The sequence below is a fragment of the Clarias gariepinus genome, chromosome 20, assembly GCF_024256425.1.
Source record: "Clarias gariepinus isolate MV-2021 ecotype Netherlands chromosome 20, CGAR_prim_01v2, whole genome shotgun sequence".
NCBI lineage: Eukaryota > Metazoa > Chordata > Actinopteri > Siluriformes > Clariidae > Clarias > Clarias gariepinus.
This window is the reverse complement of record NC_071119.1, coordinates 1,523,190-1,547,666: the sequence shown is the minus strand read 5'-3', so window position 1 is coordinate 1,547,666 and position 24,477 is coordinate 1,523,190. Positions and strand designations below refer to the sequence as shown.

The 24,477-nt window shown below is 42.5% G+C and overlaps 1 protein-coding gene across 1 annotated transcript in view; it reads left to right on the top strand.

The window, feature by feature from the left end:
• LOC128508207 (stimulated by retinoic acid gene 6 protein-like) overlaps positions 1-24,477 on the top strand; it is a 65,550-nt gene that overhangs the window by 38,318 nt on the left and 2,755 nt on the right. Inside the window, exons 7-9 of the mRNA XM_053479430.1 lie at positions 7,922-7,927; positions 23,981-24,039; positions 24,264-24,381. Of these exons, the coding sequence (XP_053335405.1) occupies positions 7,922-7,927; positions 23,981-24,039; positions 24,264-24,381 (183 nt within the window). The remainder of the gene's footprint in view (positions 1-7,921; positions 7,928-23,980; positions 24,040-24,263; positions 24,382-24,477) is intronic.

The following is a 24,477-nucleotide window of genomic DNA, read 5'->3' as shown; positions in this document are numbered from 1 at the left end:
CTGTTGCAAAAAGCTTTTGTGAAGAGATGCAAAATAGTAAAGCCAGATGAAGTTTTGTCTTACTAGCACTCCCGCTCTTTACAGACTACAGGCCTGTACCCCTGCCTGCTCACAGCACTTTGCATTGCATTCACCCAAGACTCCAGTTGCATTCACCTGATCTGCTTACCTCCTTAGCTGTGCCAACTACTTACTCCTTGTGTGCTTGTCCACTCATTCGCGTCTAGAGTTTTCATCATTCTCTCTCTCCATCATTCCATCATTGACTTCTCTGGGACAGCATACGTGCTCAACTTCATCGAGCAGTGTGAAAATTACCTGGAGTTCTTGCCAGTCCCCAGTGTGGACCTCATCGTTACCCTCTCACAGTACTGTAAGGACCTGCTCTGAGCTGGTGGAAGGCGGAAAAGACCAAGGTAAAGAAGTCTTTCAAAGAGGCTTTTATGGCTGTGTTCCTAACTTACCGCTGCCTGAAATGGAAGCCTGACATCCAGAGGGGGAACTGGTAAGCCACATTCTTAACAACATTAACCCCAGTGTGGCTGGCTGTCTTAGAGGGACAGTAAACACCAACAGCTGGTAAAGGTGGGATTGATGGTGGAGGAAGACTGTATGGGAGTGAAAGATTATTGGCAGAAAGTGGGGAATCAGCACAGCAAGTAGAAAAACAATAATTAAATTCATTTTTATTTATATAGTGCTTTTAACAATGGTCATTGTCTTAAAGCATTTTTGGAACTGAATAAGTTATAAAAATGCTTATAGATCATAATGATCAGATTGTCCCTGATGTTTATGCATTTTTGGAACTGAATAAGTGATAAAAATGCTTATAGATCATAATGATCAGATTGTCTCTGATGTTTATTGTTTATTAAGCATGCAGGACAACCACCTAGTAATGCATTACAATAGGCCAGTCTTAATTTCTTGAATGCATGAACTAGCTTTTCTGCATCGGATACAGATAAAATGTTCCTACAGTAAGTTAGGAACATTTAGAAGGTGAATAAGGGCTGTTTTGTAATATTAAAAATATGATTTTCAAGGGACAAGTTGCTGTCTAATATTACACCAAGGTCTTTCACTGTCTATATGGTAGTAGTAGTACATCCTTCTAAATGCAATCTGAATTGTGAGAGATTTGTATACTGTTTTTCAGATTAATAAGTAATATTTCTTATCTGAATTTTGTAAGGTCATCCAATCTTTTATATGTTGGACACACTCAGTTAATCTAGACAACTTGGATATTTCATCTGGTTTTGATGAGATGTATAACTGGGTATCATCAGCATAGCAATGAAAACTAATATCATGTCTTCTAATGATGTTATTTAATGGAAGCATGTATATGGAGCAGAGGTCAGCTGAGGTCCTTAAACTGACTCTTGTGAGACCCCATATATTACTGGCGTTACACCAGACAGTTCTCCATTTAGATCTATAAAATCGATCAGACTGGTAGGATTAGATTAGATTAGATTAGATTTTATTGTCATTGTGCAGATGTACAGAGCCAGTGAAATTCAGTTAGCATCCAACCAGAAGTGCATAAGTGGCCTATTAACAATAAATAAATACAATGTGTTATACAAACAAAAAATGCATTTGATATAAGAGTTATGGTATATATAGTGATATAGTAATGTACAGTCTAACTGTGCAAGATTGTACAGTGAAAGTGCTAGATTAAACAAAAGGGGCATTAGGTAATAAATATGTGGAATATGGAAGGCCGTTTAGGAAAATATTCATAAGAGAATCAAATGAAAACTCTATATATATTGAATGAAAGTCTGAATATATTGAATGGATTCTGAATATATTGAATGAAACTTTATATTTATTGAATGGATTTTGAATATATTGAATAAAACTCTAAATATATATTTAATGAAGGTCTGAATATATTGAATGGATTCTGAATATATTAAATAAAACGCATATATATATATATATATATATACTGAACAAAAATATAAACGCAACACTTTTGTTTTTTGCTCCCATTTTTAATGAGAGGAACTCAAAGATCTGAAACATTTTCTACATAAACAAAATAACCATATCTCTCAAATATTGTTCACAAATCTGTCAAAATCCGTTACGATGAAGAACTGGGGTCAAGTCGAGACCCCAATGAGGACGACGAGCATGCAGATGAGCTTCCCTGAGACTGTTTCTGACAGTTTGTGCAGAAATCCTTTGGTTATGCACTCCGATTGTTTCAGCAGCTGTCCGAGTGGCTGGTCTCAGACAATCATGGAGGTGAACATGCTAAATGTGGAGGACCTGGGCTGGTGTGGTTACACGTCGTCTGCGGTTGTGAGGCCGGTTGGATGTATTGCCAAATCCTCTGAAACGCCTTTGGAGACGGCTTATGGTAGAGAAATGAACATTCAATTCACGAGCAAGAGCACTGGTGAACATTTCTGCTGTCAGCATGCCAATTGCACACTCCCTCAAAACTTGCGACATCTGTGGCATTGTGCTGTGTGATTCAACTGAACCTTTCAAAGTGGCCTTTTACAGGTGGCCAGTCTAAGGCACACCTGTGCAATAATCATGATGTCTAATCAGCATCTTAATATGGCACACCTGTGAGGTGGGATGGATTATCTCAGCAAAGGAGAAGTGCCCACTATCAGATTTTGACAGATTTGTGAACAATATTTGAGAGATATGGTTATTTTGTGAATGTAGAAAATGTTTCAGATCTTTAAGTTCATCTCATAAAAAATGGAAGCCAAAACAAAAGTGTTGCGTTTATATTTTTGTTCAGAATTGAATGAAAGTCTGAATATATTGAATGGATTATGAATATATTGAATGAAAATTCTAAATATATATATAATGAAAAGTCTGAATATATTGATTGAAACATGATGTCATCTTTGGGATGAATGAGCGAGTTAGCAAGAAACTTGGTTGCTGCGATTCTGAGAAATGAAGAGATGGTCAACACGTTAGTGAGTGCATGTACGGCCCAAAGTGGTGCCATAAGCCGCACTCAATATGAGATTTCCACATTCGAATACGTTTAAACCCGCCACGAGTTGTTATTATTTTTTCCTCCCTAACATGTCACAGCTACTTTTGGGTTTCCCATTTATTTGCGTTGTATTTAAGCCCAGCATTTCGTCGTGAAGTAGGCTGTTACGGCTCTTGTGACTTCTATTTCAGTTTTGGAACTAATCTCCTGTACTTGTGTGTGTGTGTCCGCTTGCAGACCCAGCCTGAGGAGGCTCAGCTAGGAGCGAGTTTATTTTGATTCTTTCAGTTTCGTTTTGTGTGTTTTCCTTTGTTTAAGAGACTTTAATCAAGAAAAGAGAATAAAAGAAAATCTGAAATAAAGCGGAAAACTTATCTTCACAAAATACCTGTGTTGATTCTCTCATGAATATTTTCCTAAACGGCCTGCCATTATATTTATTTATATATATATATATATATATATATATATATATATATATACAGTGGAACCTCGGATTACGAGTAACGTGGTTTACGAGTGTTTTGCAAGACGAGCAACAATTTTTAATAATTTTTGACTTAAAAAACGAGCATTGTCTTAGTTTACGAGCACCGAGTATCATGTTTCACGCATGCGCTTCTTGTTTTAACAACGAGCGTTACGTCATCACAAGTGAGCCAACGTTTTTTCTCTCTCTTGCAGCGGAATTGTAGGTAATCGTCTCTCCTGCTGGGTGAATACACACACACACACACACACACACGATAGGTCTCGGCTTTACAGCTCCCCCTTCTCTCAGGTTTCCAAACAAACACACAAACTTCTCTCTGTCGCGATTGTTTTCAAAGGTGAGGAGCTGTTTAATTAGTTTTTTGTTGTTGTTGTTTTACTTACAGCAGTGATCCTGTTAGTATGCGCTCACGTGAGTGTGACTAGGAATGTTCCTTGCTAATTTTTAAATGGTTTTAAAAACGGTCTATCCGTTAATGTGTGTGTGTGTGTGCGCACGCACACATTTTACACACATACACTCTGTGTGCACAAACGAAAACCCTTATCTATCGGGGTTTATTTTTACATTTTTTTAAGGTAAAGTACAGGTTAATTTGTTTCATTTTTATTTTATATTTTGTATTAATTATATTTATGTATTTATTTTTGGGGGCTGTAGAACGAATAATTTAAGTTTCCATTATTTCCTATGGGAAAATTAAATTTGGTTTACGAGTGTTTTGGAATACGAGCCCACTTCCGGAACGAATTAAGCTCGTAATCCGAGGTTCCACTGTGTATATATATATATATATGTATATATATATATATATATATATATATATATGTATATATACACTCACCCAAAGGATTATTAGGAACACCATACTAATACGGTGTTTGACCCCCTTTCGTCTCAGAACTGCCTTAATTCTACGTGGCATTGATTCAACAAGGTGCTGAAAGCATTCTTTAGAAATGTTGGCCCATATTGATAGGATAGCATCTTGCAGTTAATGGAGATTGGTGGGATGCACATCCAGGGCATGAAGCTCCCGTTCCACCACATCCCAAAGATGCTCTATTGGGTTGAGTTCTGGTGACTGTGGGGGCCATTTTAGTACAGTGAACTCATTGTCATGTTCAAGAAACCAATTTGAAATGATTCGAGCTTTGTGACATGGTGCATTATCCTGCTGGAAGTAGCCATCAGAGGATGAGTACATGGTGGTCATAAAGGGATGGATATGGCCAAAAACAATGCTCAGGTAGCCCGTGGCATTTAAACAATGCCCAATTGGCACTAAGGGCCTAAAGTTTGCCAAGAAAACATCCCCTACACCATTACACCACCAGCAGCAGCCTGAACAGTGGTAACAAGGCATGATGGATCCATGTTCTCATTCTGTTTATGCCAAATTCTGACTCTACCATTTAAATGTCTCAGAAATCGAGAATTTTTCCAGTCGTCAACTGTCCAATTTTGGTGAGCTCGTGCAAATTATAGCCTCTTTTACCTATTTGTAGTGGAGATGAGTGGTACCCGGTGGGGTCTTCTGCTGTTGTAGCCCATCCGCCTCAAGGTCGTGCGTGTTGTGGCTTCACAAATGCTTTGCTGCATACCTCGGTTGTAACGAGTGGTTATTTCAGTTAAAGTTGCTCTTTTATCAGCTTATATTTAAATATAAAGCCTAGATCGAGGGTCGCCAACCTGCGGCAAAGGGGGCTCCGGAGCCGGAGCTGTGCTCCTATGGTGATATATTTTTAATACTTAATGGGCATGAGGCGAGGTGACATAGGTGGGACACGTGGAATGTGGGATTTATCCGTCGCATCGTAGAGGGAAGCAAAAGCTTAACAGCGCAAGGGTTCATAATTTTGGTTATGGTGAAAGGGCCGACGTAACGAGGTGAAAACTTGCGAGAAAGGGTCTTTAGAGGAAGGTTTTGGTGAAAAGCATGACTCTCTGCCCTATCCCCATGTGAGGAAAGTGACAGCGTGGGAAAAAAAAAAGAAGAAAAAAACAGCGGACAGGGCGTGAATCATGACAGATCTGTTTTAATCTGATTTAATATTGTACCTTGATTTCTTCACAGCTTCAATATACTGTACACTGTATGATGTTTGTTAGTGGATTAAATTGGGGGAAGGTTTTAGTATGCTCTTGACTCAATCTTTTATCGCCATCTCTTCCCCCAAAAAGGTGCGAAATATAATTTACATGTAAAAACCAGTTCAACCGGTGCTCAGACGATCTGTGATAACTTTCCACCATTTTCACAATTTTGTCATTAGTTAGTTTAGATAGTTTAATATACTATTTTCCAACTAAAAGAGCAAGCTGAAGATCCTCTTTTACTTATATTTCTATTTAATACAATCAGACCATGTTTTCATTACTGTAAGGTTTTTATTGAGTGATTACATAGGCAGAAATACAGATTAAGACGGATTACACTTTAATTTGTGTTTTGTACATCTACTACATTCCGGGATGTCCACCCTGATTCGTACTCATGACTGGAAGAACTTTAAACAGTCTATTTATGTAGTTGTTACATAGTATGCTATGCTACAATAGTATCTTTTAGTTCTTCAAACCAGAACTTTTCTATGGCAGCAATTAAATCGGTCTCTGTAATTGGTTTTGCTGTTTCTCTAATATAGTCTTTCATTGCATGCCATACCATCTCAATGGGATTCATATCAGGGGACTCTTGACCCAGTTAATGCCCTCTGCGGCAATAACTTTTCTTGCAGCAGTGTGCTTCGGGACATTGTCCTGGTAAAAACGGTGGTGAACTTTAAATGTTTCCCTGATGTATGGGGCAACGGTTTCTTTTATGAGAATTCCTCAAAGAAAGCTTTTGAGCTTGTTGAAGATAAAGCTCTTTATTTTTGTTTCGGATCATGGGACAATGTTGAGTTTTCCCATACCTCCCATACCTCCATTCAAGTTTTTGTCTGACATTGCGTATGGATTTTGGTCCACACCAAAGTCACGCAATAGTTTCTTTTTCACCAATCTTGCAGCCATTTTATCATTTTGATCAGTAATGTTCTCTATGGCTGAGACAATGTCCCTAAAAACAAGAAAAAGATATTAAATATTTGACACATTAGGCAGAAAAACTACAACAAATACTATTGTTGTATCATTTGTGATAGCTTAATAATTGTTGCAATAGTTAAATAACTCATGGAGTAATTTTGCAAGGATTACGTTTGCGTGCTGTCTTTTCTTTGTAATGTCTTATGATTGTGCAGAGGGGTGCGTGAACACCAATAGAATTCAGATGGTGATGTATCTCTCAAGTGGAACATCCTGCAGATCTCATTGTTCTGATGTCTTGGAAATGAATCTTGCTGATCTTTGTCATTTTAAAATGCTGTTATAGTCCATGTGGATGCAATGCATTTATCCTTAAGATTTCATGTCGTCACTGGGGGCGTGAATCATATGACAATGGTTTGGCGATATTTTAAATATATGTGATATATTAACAGGTGCTACGTACATAGAGCTTAGTACAGACACTATAAAAAGTGCTACACCCACAAAGTACGTTTTACATACTTTAAATGGTTGCAAACTATAGTTTAATTTATTCGTTTTAGATTAAAAAGTACCCTGTCTGTAGTTAAAACATATCCATTTTAATATAATAATATATTTTAAATAAGATAATCACAAGACAGTATAGAATTTAAAGCATTTAAAGTATAATAAAAATAAACAGTAAATAAATCAAACAGTGCTTGTTGCACAACACCTTAAAACAGAGAAAAACTTAATCGTTTCTTTCTGAGTAGTTCATTAATTCTTTTTTTTATTTGCTTCCAGTCCTGGGCTGTGGCGTGAAATTTCTTTGCAAAAGCATCAGAAATTGCTTGACGCACGTTGTGGGGCAAAGCTTTTTTTCCCCTGGAACCATCGAAATTTACCAATCCTACCCAGTCCTGATAGACACGAAGAGGAACTAACCGTTTAAACAGATGAACAGCAAAACGATCTGCTCTTGGTTTGCCATCTGGTCCTGTTAAATCCAGATACATCGTTGCTATGTCTCTATGGGAACGTGATTTAAAGAAATGTCAGATTGGATTACTCCCTGTATGAGAGACCAACGAACATGATAATGTGAGGCGTCTGTTGGTGTTTTAGGCAGTCCCAAACAAAAGGACGTTGTGTTGGACAAAAAAGAAAATCCCAAATATTCTCGAACTGGTGTGCAACTAACTATCGGCATTTTTGTTAGACGATGGTTTGAATGTTCTGCGTTTTATTGCGAGTCCATTGACGAAATGTGTCCCGATAGAGCTGTCTGAAAGTGCGGTCAACGAGGGGTGTAGAGGCCGCTGATGGAAAATCTAGACTGCATGAATCTTGAATCTGCATTATCCAAGTGTCCCCGGCTGAGGTTGTTTTCTTTTCTAATGCAGAATAATGAGGAAACGGTTCATTTTCATCAGACTCTAGAGTGGGAGTCTCCAAAAGAGTTGACATCAATGCGGGAAAGCTGTCTGTGGAGGTGCCCCTATCTCTTGTCGGCAGCTGAGACTGGTGTGCTTTTTCATTTCAAACGCTCCTCCAACCTTGCCTACAAATTTAAAAGCTTTCTTGTCAAAGTCGTTAACTCCTGCTTTGAAACTTTCACTCTGCTGGGACACTGGTTTTTAATCAGTGCAGCCTGAAGAAACCAATTTTAAGAGTAATTTAATACCTTTATTACAACATGAACATATAAAGTACATGAGTATTTATCAGTGTTATAATAAAAAACAATTACTGTCCATACTGATTTCTTTTTTACAAGCCAAGTTGCTTCTTTGCTTTCCTGCCTGGGCATGGCTTGTTCTCCTTTTCAGATTTCTGTAGAGCGATTTTGGGGTTTAAAGAGAAGGACAACACAAACTTAATAAGAAATGGTGTAAATAAAAATGGATTCTTACCCCTTGCTTTTTGTTAGTGCAAACTGCGACTTTCTTATAGAATGTCTTTGCCTCCATGTCTGTTGTAAGATTAAATTCAGCAACCAATGTGTAATACCAATTTTACGCGAACTGCAAATGCATAAACTGTAGTTAGGCTAGTTTGATACAGCATTTTATATCTTAGGACCTCCCCTCCTGGTATTAACTGCATTTTTCCTAAATGCAGTTAATACCAGTTTGGTATTAACTGCATTTAGGAAAAAGAAAACCCGGATCACCAGCTCGAACGACTGTGAAACTATAGGACAACTACAGTATCACTATTTGCACTTGTAATTATCCTTGTACTGTACAGTAGTTATCAAAGTCATTGTATCAAAACCATTTGTACTTGGTGTGAATAGAATTTAATGGTATTAGGGCATTAATATGTGCTAAACATGGGGATAAAAGCTAATAGAAATGCAAATACAGAAACTTTCTTTAAATACAAAAATTTTTTTTGTTGTATTTAAAAATAATTTAATATTGTACTGTAGCAAACACTATTTATATGTAATATTACATACCATACAAAATACACATCTATAGAAAGCTTGAATTGTCTACTTTTCTTGTCTACATTTACCAATTTAACTCGAAAACAAATAATCAGTTTTTATGCAGTTTTTTTCTCATTACAGCTGATGTGATCCTGCCTCCCTGTGTGTGCGCTGTTTATGAAAGGTTCATTTCCATATGAACAGCGCGCGCACGGGGAGGCGTGATCACATTAGCTGTAATGAACCGATACAGGTGAATCTGTACCACTCCTTAATTTCATAAAGATTACATAAAAACTGGGTTTTTTTTCGAGTTTAATTAGTAAATGTAAAATTAGACAATTTAAGCTTTCTATACAGTAGATATGTATTTTGTGCCTCTCTGTAGAGTATTTGCTAAGTTTCAGTTCATTTTAATGACGTGTTTCTCCCTGCAGTTCACGCAGACCAAATTATTTTATTAATGCACAAAGTTTTATTTTTAACATGTGTGCATACAAAAAAAAGTAGACACTTTACAGATTTGATATATATAAATCTTGTCTGTACGAACAACACTGAAAGTGTAATTTAAGTTCTTATTGGCGGCATCAGGGGAAGACGCCTCAAAACGCATATATGCGTGCGCGGACCTCAAAGGGGTTAATCGCAGTTTCCGTTTTGAGTAAAGTTTCTCTGCATTCACCTGTCCTCACACAACTGTTTCCTCCACAGTGTAGGATCTCCACTAGAGGTCACTGTTTTGTTTGTAGTTTTTTTTGTTTGCAGACTCAGTTTCCCAGAAGGCACCACGGTCAGGTTATGCGGGAGCTCATCTGAGCTGAGATAGATCATTAAATCGCCTATAAATAGCTGATTAGTCTGGGAAACTGGGTCGAGCACTGTTGGTTTTGTAATCAATGTCATAATCTGGGCATTTTGTTTTGTTTTTTGGTTACTTTGTATTTTCATTTATGTTTGAATTTTAGTTCTGTTCATTCTTTTGTCTGATAAGGCTCTAGTGTGGTCAATGTTGTATGTTCATTGTGTTTTAGTGTGTGTGGAGCTGATTTTGGTGTCGTGTCATGTTGTGTTGTGTGTTAGGATGCAGGTAAGTAGTTAGCCTAGTCTTTGTGCGTCTGTGTCCCTTAGCCTAGTTCTGTGTCCCCTAGCCTCTAGTGTTGTAGCTATTTGGTAAGTGTAGCTAGTTGTATGTGTAGCTACATGTATGTTAGGTTAAAGACATGTTTAGCTAAATTAATGTTTAGCTAATTATCATGGGTAGCTAATTGCTATGTATTTAGCCCTAGTCCTGTCTCCCCATGTCTCTAGTGCCGTCTCCCCATGTCTCTAGTCTCGTCTCTAACCTTAATCTTGTCTCCCGTCTTGTCTAGTTCTTGTTTCGGCTCCATGCTCAGTTTGTGTGTACTACGTGTCATGTTAATAAGCCTGTGTTTTACCATAGGGCTTATAATATTTGTAACAGGTAATAGAGCCTGTATTCATCCTGTATGTAATGTCTTAAAGCTTCTGTTCCACCCTAGAGCCCATGTTTTGTATGTGCCGTCATAGTGCCATGTCTCGCCATCTCACCTGTGCTTCACCTTATGCATTGTTATAGTTTAAGTTTGTTGTTCGTTTTGGTTTGCTCTCGTCAGTGTGTTTGTTTTATGTTATTATTTCATTAAGGACTTATGCCCTTGGCAATAATATCAGCCAGTAGCACCCCGAACGAGACACACAGATGAGATAAAACGCAGTTTGCCATCATTAATGTAGTGTGTATTTTTGAAAACACTGTTACAACAATATTATTATTAAATATAGATATTTGATTTATTTCACATCAGTCCGTCACATAAAACAGACTTAGGATTTACTGCAACAGTTTTGGAAAAGCAAAAAAAAAATTTGCTAAATTCACCGTTGTCCTTCAGTGTCTTGAAAGGCACCTAGTGAAGTTGGAATTTTACACCAAGTTTCTTCTTCGGGTGCATTTAATATCATTATCATATTTCATTAAATATATTGCATTAACAAAACTTCTCTTCTATCGCTGACTCATTTTGGAAATGAGGTACTTAATGCAAATGAAATTTGTCACATTCCTATAAATAATATTTGCTCATAAGCAAATTCATGGGCTTTGTTAGGGCATTTTAAGGCTTTAGCCCCCCCCCCCCCTAAATTTATGTTCAGCCCCCCTAAAAAATATGCAATTAGCTCCACGAACTAAAAAGATTATTATAGTCTCTTTCCCCTTTACATTTGATCCTTCACGTCTTTTTGCACGCAGAGTGAGAAACGGAGATTAAGGTGTGTGTTTATACACAGATTAAAAGATTTACATCTGTTCAGTTCTTCACTGTAAATACAGTCAATAAAATATCATGAGGGAGTAATTGATTTTGTTCGAATCCGTTTTGAGTAAAGCCAAGATGGCGCCGGTGAGGTCGGCTGCCGTCACGACTGCTCCGACCAGATTTTCTTTGTTTTTGTTCTTTAAGTTAGTTTTTACCATTTTAAAACCAGTCAAATTACCACCATGGAGTACATTAGTTATGATAGAGACACTCTTGTTTCTATTGGTATACAATGTACTCACAATTCGACGTTTTTAACTCCGGATCCGAGCTGGCCGAGTGAGATCCTGAGGGAAAACAAAGGACGCGACGCGAAGCGGCGGCCCCGAGGGAAACGAGCCGGCGTCAGGAACAGGCTGAGAGCCCGTGCACACCGCACACCTCTGCCTAGCATCCTGCTCGCTAACGTCCAGTCACTGGAAAACAAGCTCGATGACCTCAGGGCCAGGATAAAGTTCCAGAGAGACATTCCGGACTGCAACCTCCTCTGCTTCACCGAGACATGGCTGAACCCAGCGGTGCCGGACCACGCCATCCAGCCGGCCGAGTTCTTCTCGGTTCACCGCATGGACAGGACACGGGACTCGGGGAAGTCAAGGGGAGGCGGCGTGTGTTTAATGGTAAACAGCAGCTGGTGCAACAGCACGAGTGTTGTTCCTCTCACACGCTCCTGCACACCAAACCTGGAACTACTGTCCATCATGTGTCGTCCTTTTTACCTTCCTCGGGAGTTCACATCGGTCATAATCAGCGCCGTTTATATTCCACCACAAGCGGACACGGACACTGCCTTATGAGAGCTGCATGAGGCACTCACACAGAAACAAACACAACACCGGGACGCTGCGCTTATTGTGGTGGGGGACTTTAACAGTGCCAACCTCAAACGTGCAGCGCCAAACTTTTATCAGCATATCACCTGCCCCACCAGGGGCGAAAGGACACTGGATCATTGCTACACCACAGTCAAGGACGGCTACAAGGCACAATCTCGCCCTCTGTTTGGTAAATCCGACCACGCCCCCATCTTCCTCATGCCAAAATACAAACAAAGGCTGAAACAGGAAGTTCCGGTTCAGAGGGAGGTCGCGTGCTGGACGGACCAATCGGTGGCCGCGTTACAGGACGCACTCGATGACGCAGACTGGGACATGTTCAGAAACAGCTCCGATGGTGACGTCAGCGTGTTTACGGAAGCGGTTGTGGGATTCATCAGGAAACTAGCGGATGATACCGTGGAGAAAAAGACTATTAAAACGTTTCCCAACCAGAAGCCGTGGGTGGATAAAACCATCCGCGACGCTCTGAAATCTCGCACCGCTGCCTACAACACGGGACTCGCGTCGGGGGACATGGAACCATACAAGGCTGCGTCATACAGCGTCCGGAAGGCGGTGAAAGAGGCGAAGCAGCGCTACGGGAGAAAACTAGAGTCACAACTCCAACAGAGTGACTCTAGGAGCCTGTGGCAGGGATTAAGGACAATAACGGATTATAAAGCACCAACATCCGGTATGATAAACGCAGACGTGACTCTGGCAGACGAGCTGAACACTTTCTATGCTCGCTTCGAGGCTGCAGCTAAAGACGCTAGCGATGCTAATGCTAGCGGCGCTAATGGCTGCAGACAGGAAGTCACTGCCAGCACCGGAAGCGCGTTCATCATCACCGAGCACGACGTGAGGAGAGCCTTCAAGAGAGTGAACACCAGGAAAGCAGCAGGACCAGACAGCATCTCAGGTCGTATCCTCAGAGCCTGCGCAGACCAGCTAGCACCTGTGTTCACTGAGATATTCAACATCTCTTTATCTCAGTCGGTGATCCCCACATGCTTCAAAGAGTTTATTATTGTTCCAGTCCCAAAGAAACCTCATCCTGCTTCCCTCAATGACTATCGCCCTGTAGCCCTCACTTCAGTAGTGATGAAGTGATTTGAACGCCTGGTCAGAGACTTCATCATCTCTTCACTACCAGACACACTGGACCCACTAAAGTTTGCATACCGTCCAAACCGTTCCACGGACGATGCAATCTCACATCTCCTCCACACATCTCTCACTCACCTGGACACTCGGAGGGGGAATTATGTGAAAATGCTCTTCATCGACTACAGCTCTGCATTTAATACCATAATTCCCTCCACACTCACCACCAAGCTGGAGCACCTGGGACTCAGCTCATCCATGTGTCAGTGGATCTCCAATTTTCTGACTGGCAGACCACAGGCAGTAAGGATGGGTGGCCATGTTTCAGCCTCCATCACTCTCAGTACTGGAGCCCCCCAGGGTTGTGTTCTGAGCCCCCTGCTGTACTCTCTGTACACCTCTGACTGCGTGGCCACTACCAACTCCACCACCGTCATCAAGTTTGCTGACGACACTGTTGTGGTGGGCCTGATCACCAACAACGATGAGACGGCCTACCTGGAGGAGGTTGGAAATCTGGAGAACTGGTGCCAGAGAAACAATCTCCTCCTGAACGTCAGCAAGACAAAGGAGCTGATAGTGGACTTCAGTACAAAGCAGGAGAGGAACTACCAGACCCCCATCATCAACAGGAGCCCAGTGGAGAGAGTGGACAGCTTCAGATACCTCGGTGTTCACATCACGCAGGACCTGACATGGTCCTGTCACATCAACACCATGGTAAAAAAGGCCCGGCAGCGTCTGTACCACCTCAGACGCTTGAGAGACTTTAGACTGCCCTCCAAGGTGCTCAGGAATTTCTATTCCTGCACCATAGAGAGCATCCTGACGGGAAACATCACGACCTGGTTCAGGAACAGCACCATGCAGGACAGACGAGCTCTACAGAGGGTGGTGCGATCAGCTGAGCGCATCATCCGCATCGAGCTCCCTGACCTGCACTCAATCTACACCTAAGGACCAAGGCCAGAAAGGTCGTGAAGGACCTCAGCCATCCCAACAATGGACTGTTTACTCTGTTGCGGTCTGGGAAGCAATTCCGCTCCCTAAGGGCCAACACAGAGAGACTGAGGAGGAGCTTCTTCCCGCAGGCGATAAGGTCTCTCAACCACACCACTAGGCAAAACTAACACAATATTTTCACAGTTCTCAAAATCAATCAATCAATCTTTATACATCCATGGACACTATGGACAACTCCACGCACATCACATCTACACTACATGTTCACGTTTACATTCTGGACCATTACACAAAGTCACTTTAATAACCATTGCACAAAGTCACTTTTTCTATGCATACTTGCACAAAATTATAGTTCTATGTATACAATATATTTCTATTTTCAGGTTCTATTTTTTCTAGTTAAATTTTTATTTAAATTTTTTATCATATTTCTTATATTGATATTTATTACTTATAAGTTTTAATTCTCTTTTTAAGGTCACTGGCGGTCGTGTAAGCATTTCACTACATTTCGTACTGTGTATGACTGTGTGTGTGACAAATAAAATTTGAATTTGAATTTAAAGTTTCACTGCATTTATCTGTCCTCACACAACTGTTTCCCCCAGAGATGAGGTTAAACGCTGTTTGCCAACATTAATGTAGTGTGTATTTTTGAAAACACTGTTACAACAACAATATTATTTTTATTATTTTATTGATTCATTTCACATTAGTCCGTCACATAAAACCTGCGTGGCTCTGCTTCCGAAAATGCATGCGAACCCAAAGAAGAAACTTGGTGTAAAATTCTGAACAAATAGACACATTTATAAGAACTGTGTCTATTTGCTCAGAATTTATTATAGCTGTTTTCACACAATCACTAGGTTACATGTGCATATAGACTATACTATACATTGCAGACATTGAATGATTATACATAAAATGTGCTCTGGCAGAGTTCTTCCATGTGCCACCTGGTGGGAATTCTGTGAAGTACAACATTTGGATGGAAATTGCAAGGCGCACACTCGCAGAATAGCGCATTAGTCAGTTGGAAGAATTGCGTCATGCCGCAGAAAAAAAACATCATTTTTAAATGCCCCATCTGTACAGCATAAATATGGGTGACATATACAGTAGTGCAATGATGAGCATAATTATTGATTGCAAAATGCATAGTGGTAAAAAACTAAGCCATGCAATATAAACAGAAAGTGACAGTGCAGTTATGTTAGCTAACAGTCCATGATCAGCTGCCCTGTGTGGTAACAGCCAAAGGAAAAAGCATATAATAATATGATAATGCCTTTCACCCTTTGCAGACAGTGTCTCACGTAAATGTCTTCCATGGTGAGTAGCTGGGTGCCAAAGATTCGTTGGGCAGTTTTCACCACCCTCTAGAGGGCTTTACCGTCCTAAGCAGTGGAATTGCTGTACCACACTGAGATGCAGTTTGTAAGAATGCTATCAATGGCACAGTGGTAAAAGTTCTCCAAATCAGATTGTCTGAGGTGGGGGAGGGCTGTGACTCTGTAATCATCAGCCACACTTGTGTAAACATGATCCAGTGTTTTGTGTCCCGCAGGGAAGCAGGACACATTCTGTTGGAATTTTCGACAAAAATTCTGAAATATATATATATAAAGAGTACATCAGATGCAGAGGATACTGATGGTGAAGTACAGAGAAGGTAATAAAAAGTTGCATTGTGTCTTTGTAGATTTAGAGAAAGCGTATGACAGGGTGCCCAGAGAGGAGCTGTGGTGTTGTATGAGGAAATCTGGAGTGGCAGAGAAGTATGTTAGAGTGGTGCAAGACATGTATGAGAGCTATAAGACAGTGGTGAGATGTGCTGTAGGTGTGACAACAGTTCAAGGTGGAGGTGGGTCTACATCAAGGATTTAGAGCCCCTTTTTGTTTGCTTTGGTGATGGACAGGTTGACAGATGAGGTTAGACAAGAGTCTTCATTGACTATGATGTTTGCAGATGACATTGTGCTTTGTAGCGAGAGCAGGGAACAGGTGGAGGAAAATTTGGAGAGGTAGAGGTACGCTCCGGAAAGCAAAGGAATAAAGGTTAGCCGCAGCAAGACGGAATACATGCGTGTGAATGAGAGGAACGGTGAGGCTTCAGGGAGCAGAGGTAAAGAAGGTGCAGGACTTCAAGTACTTACGGTCAACGGTTTAAAACAATGGAGAGTGTGGGAAGGAGGTGAAGAGGCGGGTACAGGCAGGTTGGAATGGGCGGAGAAAGTGTCAGGTGTGTTGTGCGATAAAAGAGTATCAGCGAGAATGAAAGGAAAGGTGTACAGGATAGTGGTGAGACCAGAGATGCTCTACGGCTTAGAGACAGTGGCACTGGAGAAAAGACAGGAGGCAGAGTTGGAGGTAGCAGAGCTAAAGATATTGAGGTTCTCCTTGGGAGTGACAAGAAGGGATAGGATCAAGAAGGAGTTCATCAGAGGGACAACCTATGTACAAGTTTTGGAAATAAAGTCAGAGAGGCCAGATAAAGTCAGAGAGATGGTTTGGACATGTTCAGAGGAGAGAGGGTAAATATATTGGTAGAAGGATGCTGAAATTGAAACTGTCAGGCAGGAGGTCTAGAGGAAGACCAAAGAGGTGATTTATGGATGCAGTGAGAGAGGACATGAAGTTAGTTGGTGTGAGAGAAGAGGATACAGAGGATAGGATTAAATATAGCCATATGATTCGCTGTGGCGACCCCTGAAAGGGAACAGCCGAAAGACAAAAGGATATATAATCCACATCTTGTTTTTCTCCACCACATACATTGCTCCAAACTCACCTGCTGCCAATTCCAGATTATCACACGCACTTGGACAACCAGTCTCCTCCAGATTATTGTATGCCTTCATGATCAGTATCATCACATTCTTCTCACATAACCCCTTTAACAGAGCTTGCAATTTTTTTTTTACCCTATGGATTCTATGCCTTATAGCCTGGATTTTTCTATTGACAACAAGCTAATTATTTGTGGACTCACTAATGCCTTCACACTCTGACTTTGACCCACATTTTGTTATTCATTAAGAAAATCTCTATATGTTTATTTCTCTGCCTGACACATCTGCTTTAACTCACAAAAAGGTTAGTGACTACTGCATCCAACACAGCTCTTTTACAGTATATGGCGGTGTCTCACTTCTGGATTCTGGATTGTAACTCAAGCCACGCAATTACCAGCTCTTCAGGAGACCTCCCACACAAGCTGCTATGTCTCTTGCTTGTACTGTGTGAACTATTTGTATATGTACTTTGTGTCTTATTTACTCCTCTTTTTCTGTGCTTGGATCGCACATTTTCTAACATCACTCTCTTTTCCTGCGCTGGCTGTGACTGTTTTCATGTCCCGAAGGAAAATGTTATCACCCAGTTGGAGTAATAGTCCACCGCCAGCAGATAAGCATTCTGCCTTTTACTCAAAGGGGAATGGCCCCATTATGTCCAGCCCCAAAGTATGTTTTGGAGTCTTCAGTACACTGTAAAACGTCTCGGGTTACTTTGTTGTAACCCTGTTCCCTGAAAAGGCGGGAACGAGATGCTGCGTGAAAACGCTATGGGAAACATCTTGTCATGTTGCCGGTTGTGAAGCATGTGTGTATCAAACACGCCAAATTTTGGCTTATATAACCTCGGTCGGGTGACGTCATCTGATGAGACGCACCTGCAGGTTATAAATAGGAGTGAACCGGAAACATTCCTCAGATTGATTTGTCTGAACGGACGTCCGGTCACGTAGGCAGTGCGGCATTGGGACGCAGCATCTCGTTCCCGCCTTTTCAGGGAACAGGGTTACAACAAAGTAACCCGAGACGTTCCCTTTCAAAGGCTACACTCGATGCTGCGTGAAAACGCTATGGAAACGAGAATACCAACGTGTCTGGACCCCAAGGTTGTGTAGCGTGTGCGCACAAGGCCGAAAAGGTCTCAGAACTATATCTGGGAAGCTGACTCGAGGACCTGTGAGCCCGGAGTGGCATGAACATCCAGATTATAAAATCTAACAAATGTGTGCGGAAAGGACCACGCCACCGCGTCACACACTTGCTGCAGGGGAATACCTCCTGCTAGTGCAGTAGATGAGGCGATCTCCCTGGTTAAATGAGCCCTGGTTCCTAGTGGCGAAGTGAGCCCACGCGCCTCATAGGAGAGGGCAATAGCATCTCTCACCCAGTGTAGTGACGGCCGCCCCCCCTGGTTGCGGCCCCAAAACATGTAAAAGCTGCTCTGACTTATGCCACTGGCTGATGGTGTGGACGTAAATCTAAAGAGCACGTACTGGACACAGTAAGTCTCTCCTGCTCCGAAGCTGTAAAAGGCGGAGGACAGAAGGCTTCAAAAACAACAGGGTGCATGTTGAGAATGGAACTTTCGGAAGATAGTTCAGTGAGGATGCAAAATCCTCAGGGGCACAGTCTAGGCAGGAAGGGGAGATTGACAGATCTCCAATCCTCTCAGAGAGGTAACGGCCCTTAGAAAAACCATCTTAAAGTTCAGAAACCTGAGGCGCTGACTCTAGTGGTTCAAAAAAGGGTGTCAATTGGCTCTTCAAGCACGATAGATAAAACCCACAAAAGGGACCATGTCACAGTAACCTCACCAATCAGGACGTGGCAGGCTGAAATAGCAGTTACGTACGTCCTGAGGGTACTAGGGCACAAGCCCGAGGACAACTTTTTTTGCAGAGACTCCAGCACTGAAACATTTCGGCAGTGGACTGGGTCTACCTGCTTCGTCATGCACCAACTTTCAAATACATTCCATTTGAGGGCATAAGCTCTTCTAGGGGAGGGAGCCCTAGCACTTAGAATAGTCTTAATTACACTGGCTGAAAGACCAGCTTGACTTAGTTGGTCCCGTTGTGACAGGCTAAAATAGCAGTTACGTACGTCCTGAGGGTACTAGGGCACAAGCCCGAGGACAATTTTTTCTTGCAGAAACTCCGGCACTGAAACATTTTGGCAGTGGACTGGGTCTACCTGCTTCGTCATGCACCAACTTTCAAATAGATTCCATTTGAGGGCATAAGCTCTTCTAGGGGAGAGAGCCCTAGCACTTAGGATAGTCTTAATTCTGCTGGCTAAAAGACCAGCTTGACTTAGTTGGTCCCGTTCAGGGACTGAATGTGAAGGTTCCAAAACTCGGGCCGGGGATGAAATATTGTCCCCTGCGCCTGAGACAGAAGATCCCACCTCATTGGAATCACCCATGGTGAGCCGTTGAAGAGGGATACTAGAACCACACTCTGGTCGGCCAACAGGGCGCTATCAATAAGAGGCGCGAACACTGTTGATGGACCCTCGCCAAGACTCCCGGGAGCAGAGCTATCAGGAAAATACGCATAAAGGCGTAACCAGGGCCATGTACGGGCCACGGCGTCCAGACCCGGGGTAGCTGGAAGAGTCAGAGAGTAGTAAAGGGGACATTTGCTGATCTTGCGAGGCAAAGTGGTCCACCTCTTCTACCTGAAATCTCTCCCAGATTGACTGACTATTTTTGGGGTGGGGTTTCCATTCCCCGTGTGTCAGAGATTGACTGGACAGAACAACTGCTCCCACATTCATATGCCCTGGAATGTAATTCGCCCTGAGGGACAGAAACCTGGTGTGCTAGCTATTTAGCGGCGCGAGCACAGTCCGCCCTGGCGATTAAGATATGAGACTGCCATAGTGTTGTCCACCCGCACTAGGACATGGTAGCCTCTCAACTGCTGGAGGAAGTGCTTTAGGGCCAGAAATAGAGCCATCATTTCGGGGCAATTGATGTGCCGCGCGAGAAGATGGCCTCTCCAGCTCCCTTGGGCTGGACGGTCATCAAAGACTGCACCCCAGCCCATGAGGGAAGCGTCTGTCGTTAGCATCTGCGACGACAAGACGAACTATGAGTGGGACCCAAAGTCAGAAACCGGGGTCTGAACCACATAGGAAGGGTATGAAGCACCTGGCGCGTAACCTTTATTGGGGATTGGCCCTAGAGTGAAATCCTCAGGTTCTTAGCCACAACTAAAAAGCTCTCATGTGCAGAAGGCCCAAAGGTGTCACCGTGGATACAGCTGCCATAAGAGCTAAGATCTATGAAAGTGATGGTCACTTTCCGGTCTAGCTTGATTTCCTTGAGGGTGTTGAGAATGGATTCAACACGAGCGGGAGACAGCTGTGCCCGCTTACGATCGAATCCCATGTGACACCCAATATGTTGTCCTCTGAACAGGAAAGAGCACGCTTTTCATGGCGTTGGGTCTCAATCCTAAGAAACAAAGATGAGCTAGGATGACATGCTGATGTCAAAGCGCTAGCTACAGTACTGAGACTGGGCCAGCCAGTCATCTATGTAATTCAAATACGGATGCCCTGGAGTCGTAAGTGCCAGAACTACATCCATGCATTTCATATATGTGCGGGTGAGAGAGCTAGACCAAATGGAAGGACCCGATACTGGTAAGCTTTGCCCCCGAAAGCGACCTTAGGAACCTCCTGTGTTGTGGCAATATATCTATATAAAGTAAGCATCCTTCAATCGATTGTCCCGAATCAATCGCTTGGTAGGATTTGAGAGCAATCACTTTGACAGTCAACATTTTGAAGCTGTATTTATTTATTTTAGATAGCGGCAATGATGTTCATGTTGGCAATGTTAGATGTTCGTCATCCTGAAACATGGCAGGAAAAAAACGAAGAGCTAACACTTTATTGGAGACTGGTGTTGCCCGAAACACCAGTGGTGGCGGAGCAAAAAACACCGACCTCCTGGGGTGCCAGGGAGAACACTTCATTCTCGAAAGGAATCCTGCGTGCCTCTCCCCATTGGGGGGCCACCCCCATGGTCCTGGGCACATGAACCTCAGGGCTTCTTTGTGAAGAAGACAATATGCCAGTCTGAGCTCTTTTGAGGCGGATTGTAAAGCGCAGGCACCCCAATCTTTACGAGGGGGTGCCCGGCTCAAAAACACTCTCCTTGTGTGTTTCACGCCTTGCAAGCGTCAGACCCGGTCGAGACTGGGTGGCCGACAGTCCCGACTCTTGAGCACGGCGGGGAAGGAATTTCCGAGGGCTTGTTCATATAACTTTGCCTCATGAACCTAGTGGCGAATGAGTTAACGACATCGCCAAACAGGCCGGAAGGTGAAATAGGGGCATCAAGGAGGATGTGCGATCCTATGCTTGATGCTGCTGAGATTCAGCCATAAGTCTGTGGCCCGGCGTAATTCTGGAACGCCCTATCTTGAAAAGCCCCGCCAGTACTCAAGTCTCTCAGCAGGTCAGCCTGGTAGACCTGCAAACCCGTCATGGTGTGCAATGGAGAACCAACCAGACCTGCTGCCTGAAAAGCTTTTCCTTCCAGGGAAGATAAAAGTCTACACAGCTTGAAAGGAAGTAATAGCTTTTCAGGGAGGATGATGTCCCAGGAGAGAGATAGCCTGGAAGCGTCTCTTCTATCTGGGCGTCATCATATAACCCTGCGCTTCCACCTCAACTATATTTAAACAAATAAATAAAGTAGATGGCAGGAAAACACAGAATAGATACAGCTAACTCCATGAAAGGGTTAACTCATATGGAGATTGCTAAGAAAAAGGGAGAGAGCGTTGTTGAGGCTCCGCCCCCGGCCACCCGACAGAACCTGCCGTTTAATGTTTTTTTTTTTTGTTTTTTTTTTTTAAGTGCTTGGGTGCTATTTCCATCTCCGCGGAGCGAGAGAGAATATTTATCCTTGCCCATTCACAAGAAGCGCAGCGCGCGCTTGCGAGCGAACAGAGGGATTTTCCGATCCAACGAGGAAGTGAGAGATAGGAGTTTTAAATCCGTCTCTCACAGCTCTGCTGGATACACGCGTTTTAAGCCCCAAAAATGCGCCGCGGCCCAGTGCTTCTCAAGGAATGCGGGGCGCGCGCGAGCACTTTATTCGAAGCAGTAAAGTGTAGTGATCGCCCTCCGATATGTATTTATCAGACACGGAGGGACATCTCAATTAAAACTCTGCCATATCGGTGAGTTAAACACTTTCTTATTTTGCTGGTTTAAACACACACGCATACACAACAAGGTCAGTGAAGACAAAAGATCTGAGGAATGTTTCCGGTTCACTCCTATTTATAACCTGCAGGTGCGTCTCATCAGATGACGTCACCCGACCGAGGTTATATAAGCCAAAATTTGGCGTGTTTGATACACACATGCTTCACAACCGGCAACATGACAAGATGTTTCCCATAGCGTTTTCACGCAGCATCGAGTGTAGCCTTTGAAAGGGAACACTTTGGTTTGGTGTTCTCTGGCTTGTACCTTTGGCAGACACCACCTCTTGACATACTGTGAAATGTCCTTGTGAACTGAGGGCCACTATTCAACATCTGGTGGCCTCAGCAGTGTTTTTAGCCTCCCCAGATGTCCACCTAATGGGTTGTCATGGCAATAATGTAAGAAGCTCTGTGTTAGTGATCAAGGGGACTACTAGTTGGTAATTTTCCCCTTGTTTCAAGGGCACTTCATAATATAACACCAGCAATCAAAAACTAGCTCCCTGGAGACTACCATCTGTTTATGCTCTCTACCAGTGATGCCGGTACAGTACTGATCAGCATCATTGCATGGAAAGCTGCAGGGCCTGATGTATCCCTGGATGTGTTATCAAAACATGGGCTGGCTAGCTGCCCGGGGTCTTCACAGATGTATTCAATCTGTCCCTAGCAAGAGGTGTTGTGAATCAGGTCAGAAGGAATTAAACTGGAAACTGGAAAATTCATCATGGTATGGTATTCACTCTCTCCTGAAATCTCCATAAACAGCGCCGTCTCACTCATCTCTCCACCCAGAGTTGTTTCCTGGGGACTATTTTATGCAGGATCACATGAACCAGCACGTCATTGGGATTCCCTCTTTTTAAAAAGGCATTTAGACTCTTTTTGATTAGATAAAAGCAAGCAGTAATGTAACTAATGTAACTAGTACTACAACAACATTACTCACTCATCTTCTATACCGCTTTATACTATATTTAGGGTGGCGGGGGCCTGGAGCCTATCCCAGGAGGCTTAGGGCACGAGGCGGGGTACACCCTGGACAGGGTGCCAATCCATCACAGGGCACACACACATACACATATTCACGCATTATAGGCAATTTGGGAATGCCAATCAACCTAACCAACATGTCTTTGGACTGTGGGAGGAAACTCACCAAGCAGGGGGAGAACATGCAAACTCCATGCACACAGAGACGGGAATCGAGCCTGACCGGGAATCACACACAGACCCTGGAGGTGCAAGGCGACAGTGCTAAACACTACACCACCGTAAACATTACAAAAGCTTATATTTATTTAAAAGAAAATGAATTTAAAAAAATTAGCAGTTAACTTGATGATCTAAAAAAAGCTATTTCAAAATACAATATAAACATAACACTAATGTTATACATGGTAATACCGGTCACCTCTATATTGCTTTTTTTTTTTTGCTCCTCTTCTTGAGTCACTTCCTGCCTTGTGCACCTGATAGTTGTTTTTTTTTTTTACTATTTTTTTTTTTTACTGTAAATCAGAAAGAAAATCTTCCAGAAGGCAGGTAATATGTCAACTAGACATTTGACAGACACATTCTGAAAACCTTTAAGAGTATTCTGTGTGTGTGTGTGTGTGTGTGTGTGTGTGTGTGCGTGTGTGTGTGTGTGTGTGTGCGTATGTGTGCGTATGTGTGCGTGTGTGTGTGTGTGTGTGTGTGTGTGTGTGCGTATGTGTGTGTGTGTGTGTGTGCGTGTGTGTGTGTGTGTGTATGTGTCTGGCCTGCAGAAGGAAGAAATGAAACATCAGTACAGATATGTACAAAGATTACTGAGGCGGCCTGCTGAAGTGTATGTACCCTCACTGACACCCTTACACTTACACATGAGTCTCTCATCAGCACTCATTTCTCATTTCTTTTAGTGTTTCAACTTCACAGTTACATCATCAAATCCATTCCTGAAATATACAGTCATGACAATAATCTACAGGAACTAAACTGAAACACACACACACACACACACATGCACACACACACACACAAACTCAGACTAAGACTTGTTTTACACTCTAGGTTTATGCAGAAGAGCTGGTTCCAGAGGAAAGTGTATGAGTGGGACCCATATTTTAAATTCCCAAATAGGATCATCGCCACTGTTGTGCTCTCCTTCCTTGGAGTATACCTGGTATGTGTGTGTGTGTGTGAGAGAGAGGGGGGAGAGAGAGGGAGAGAGAGAAATGTGGAGGAGAATTAAAGGCCACAGAGCAATTATGTCTTTTCTCTGTAC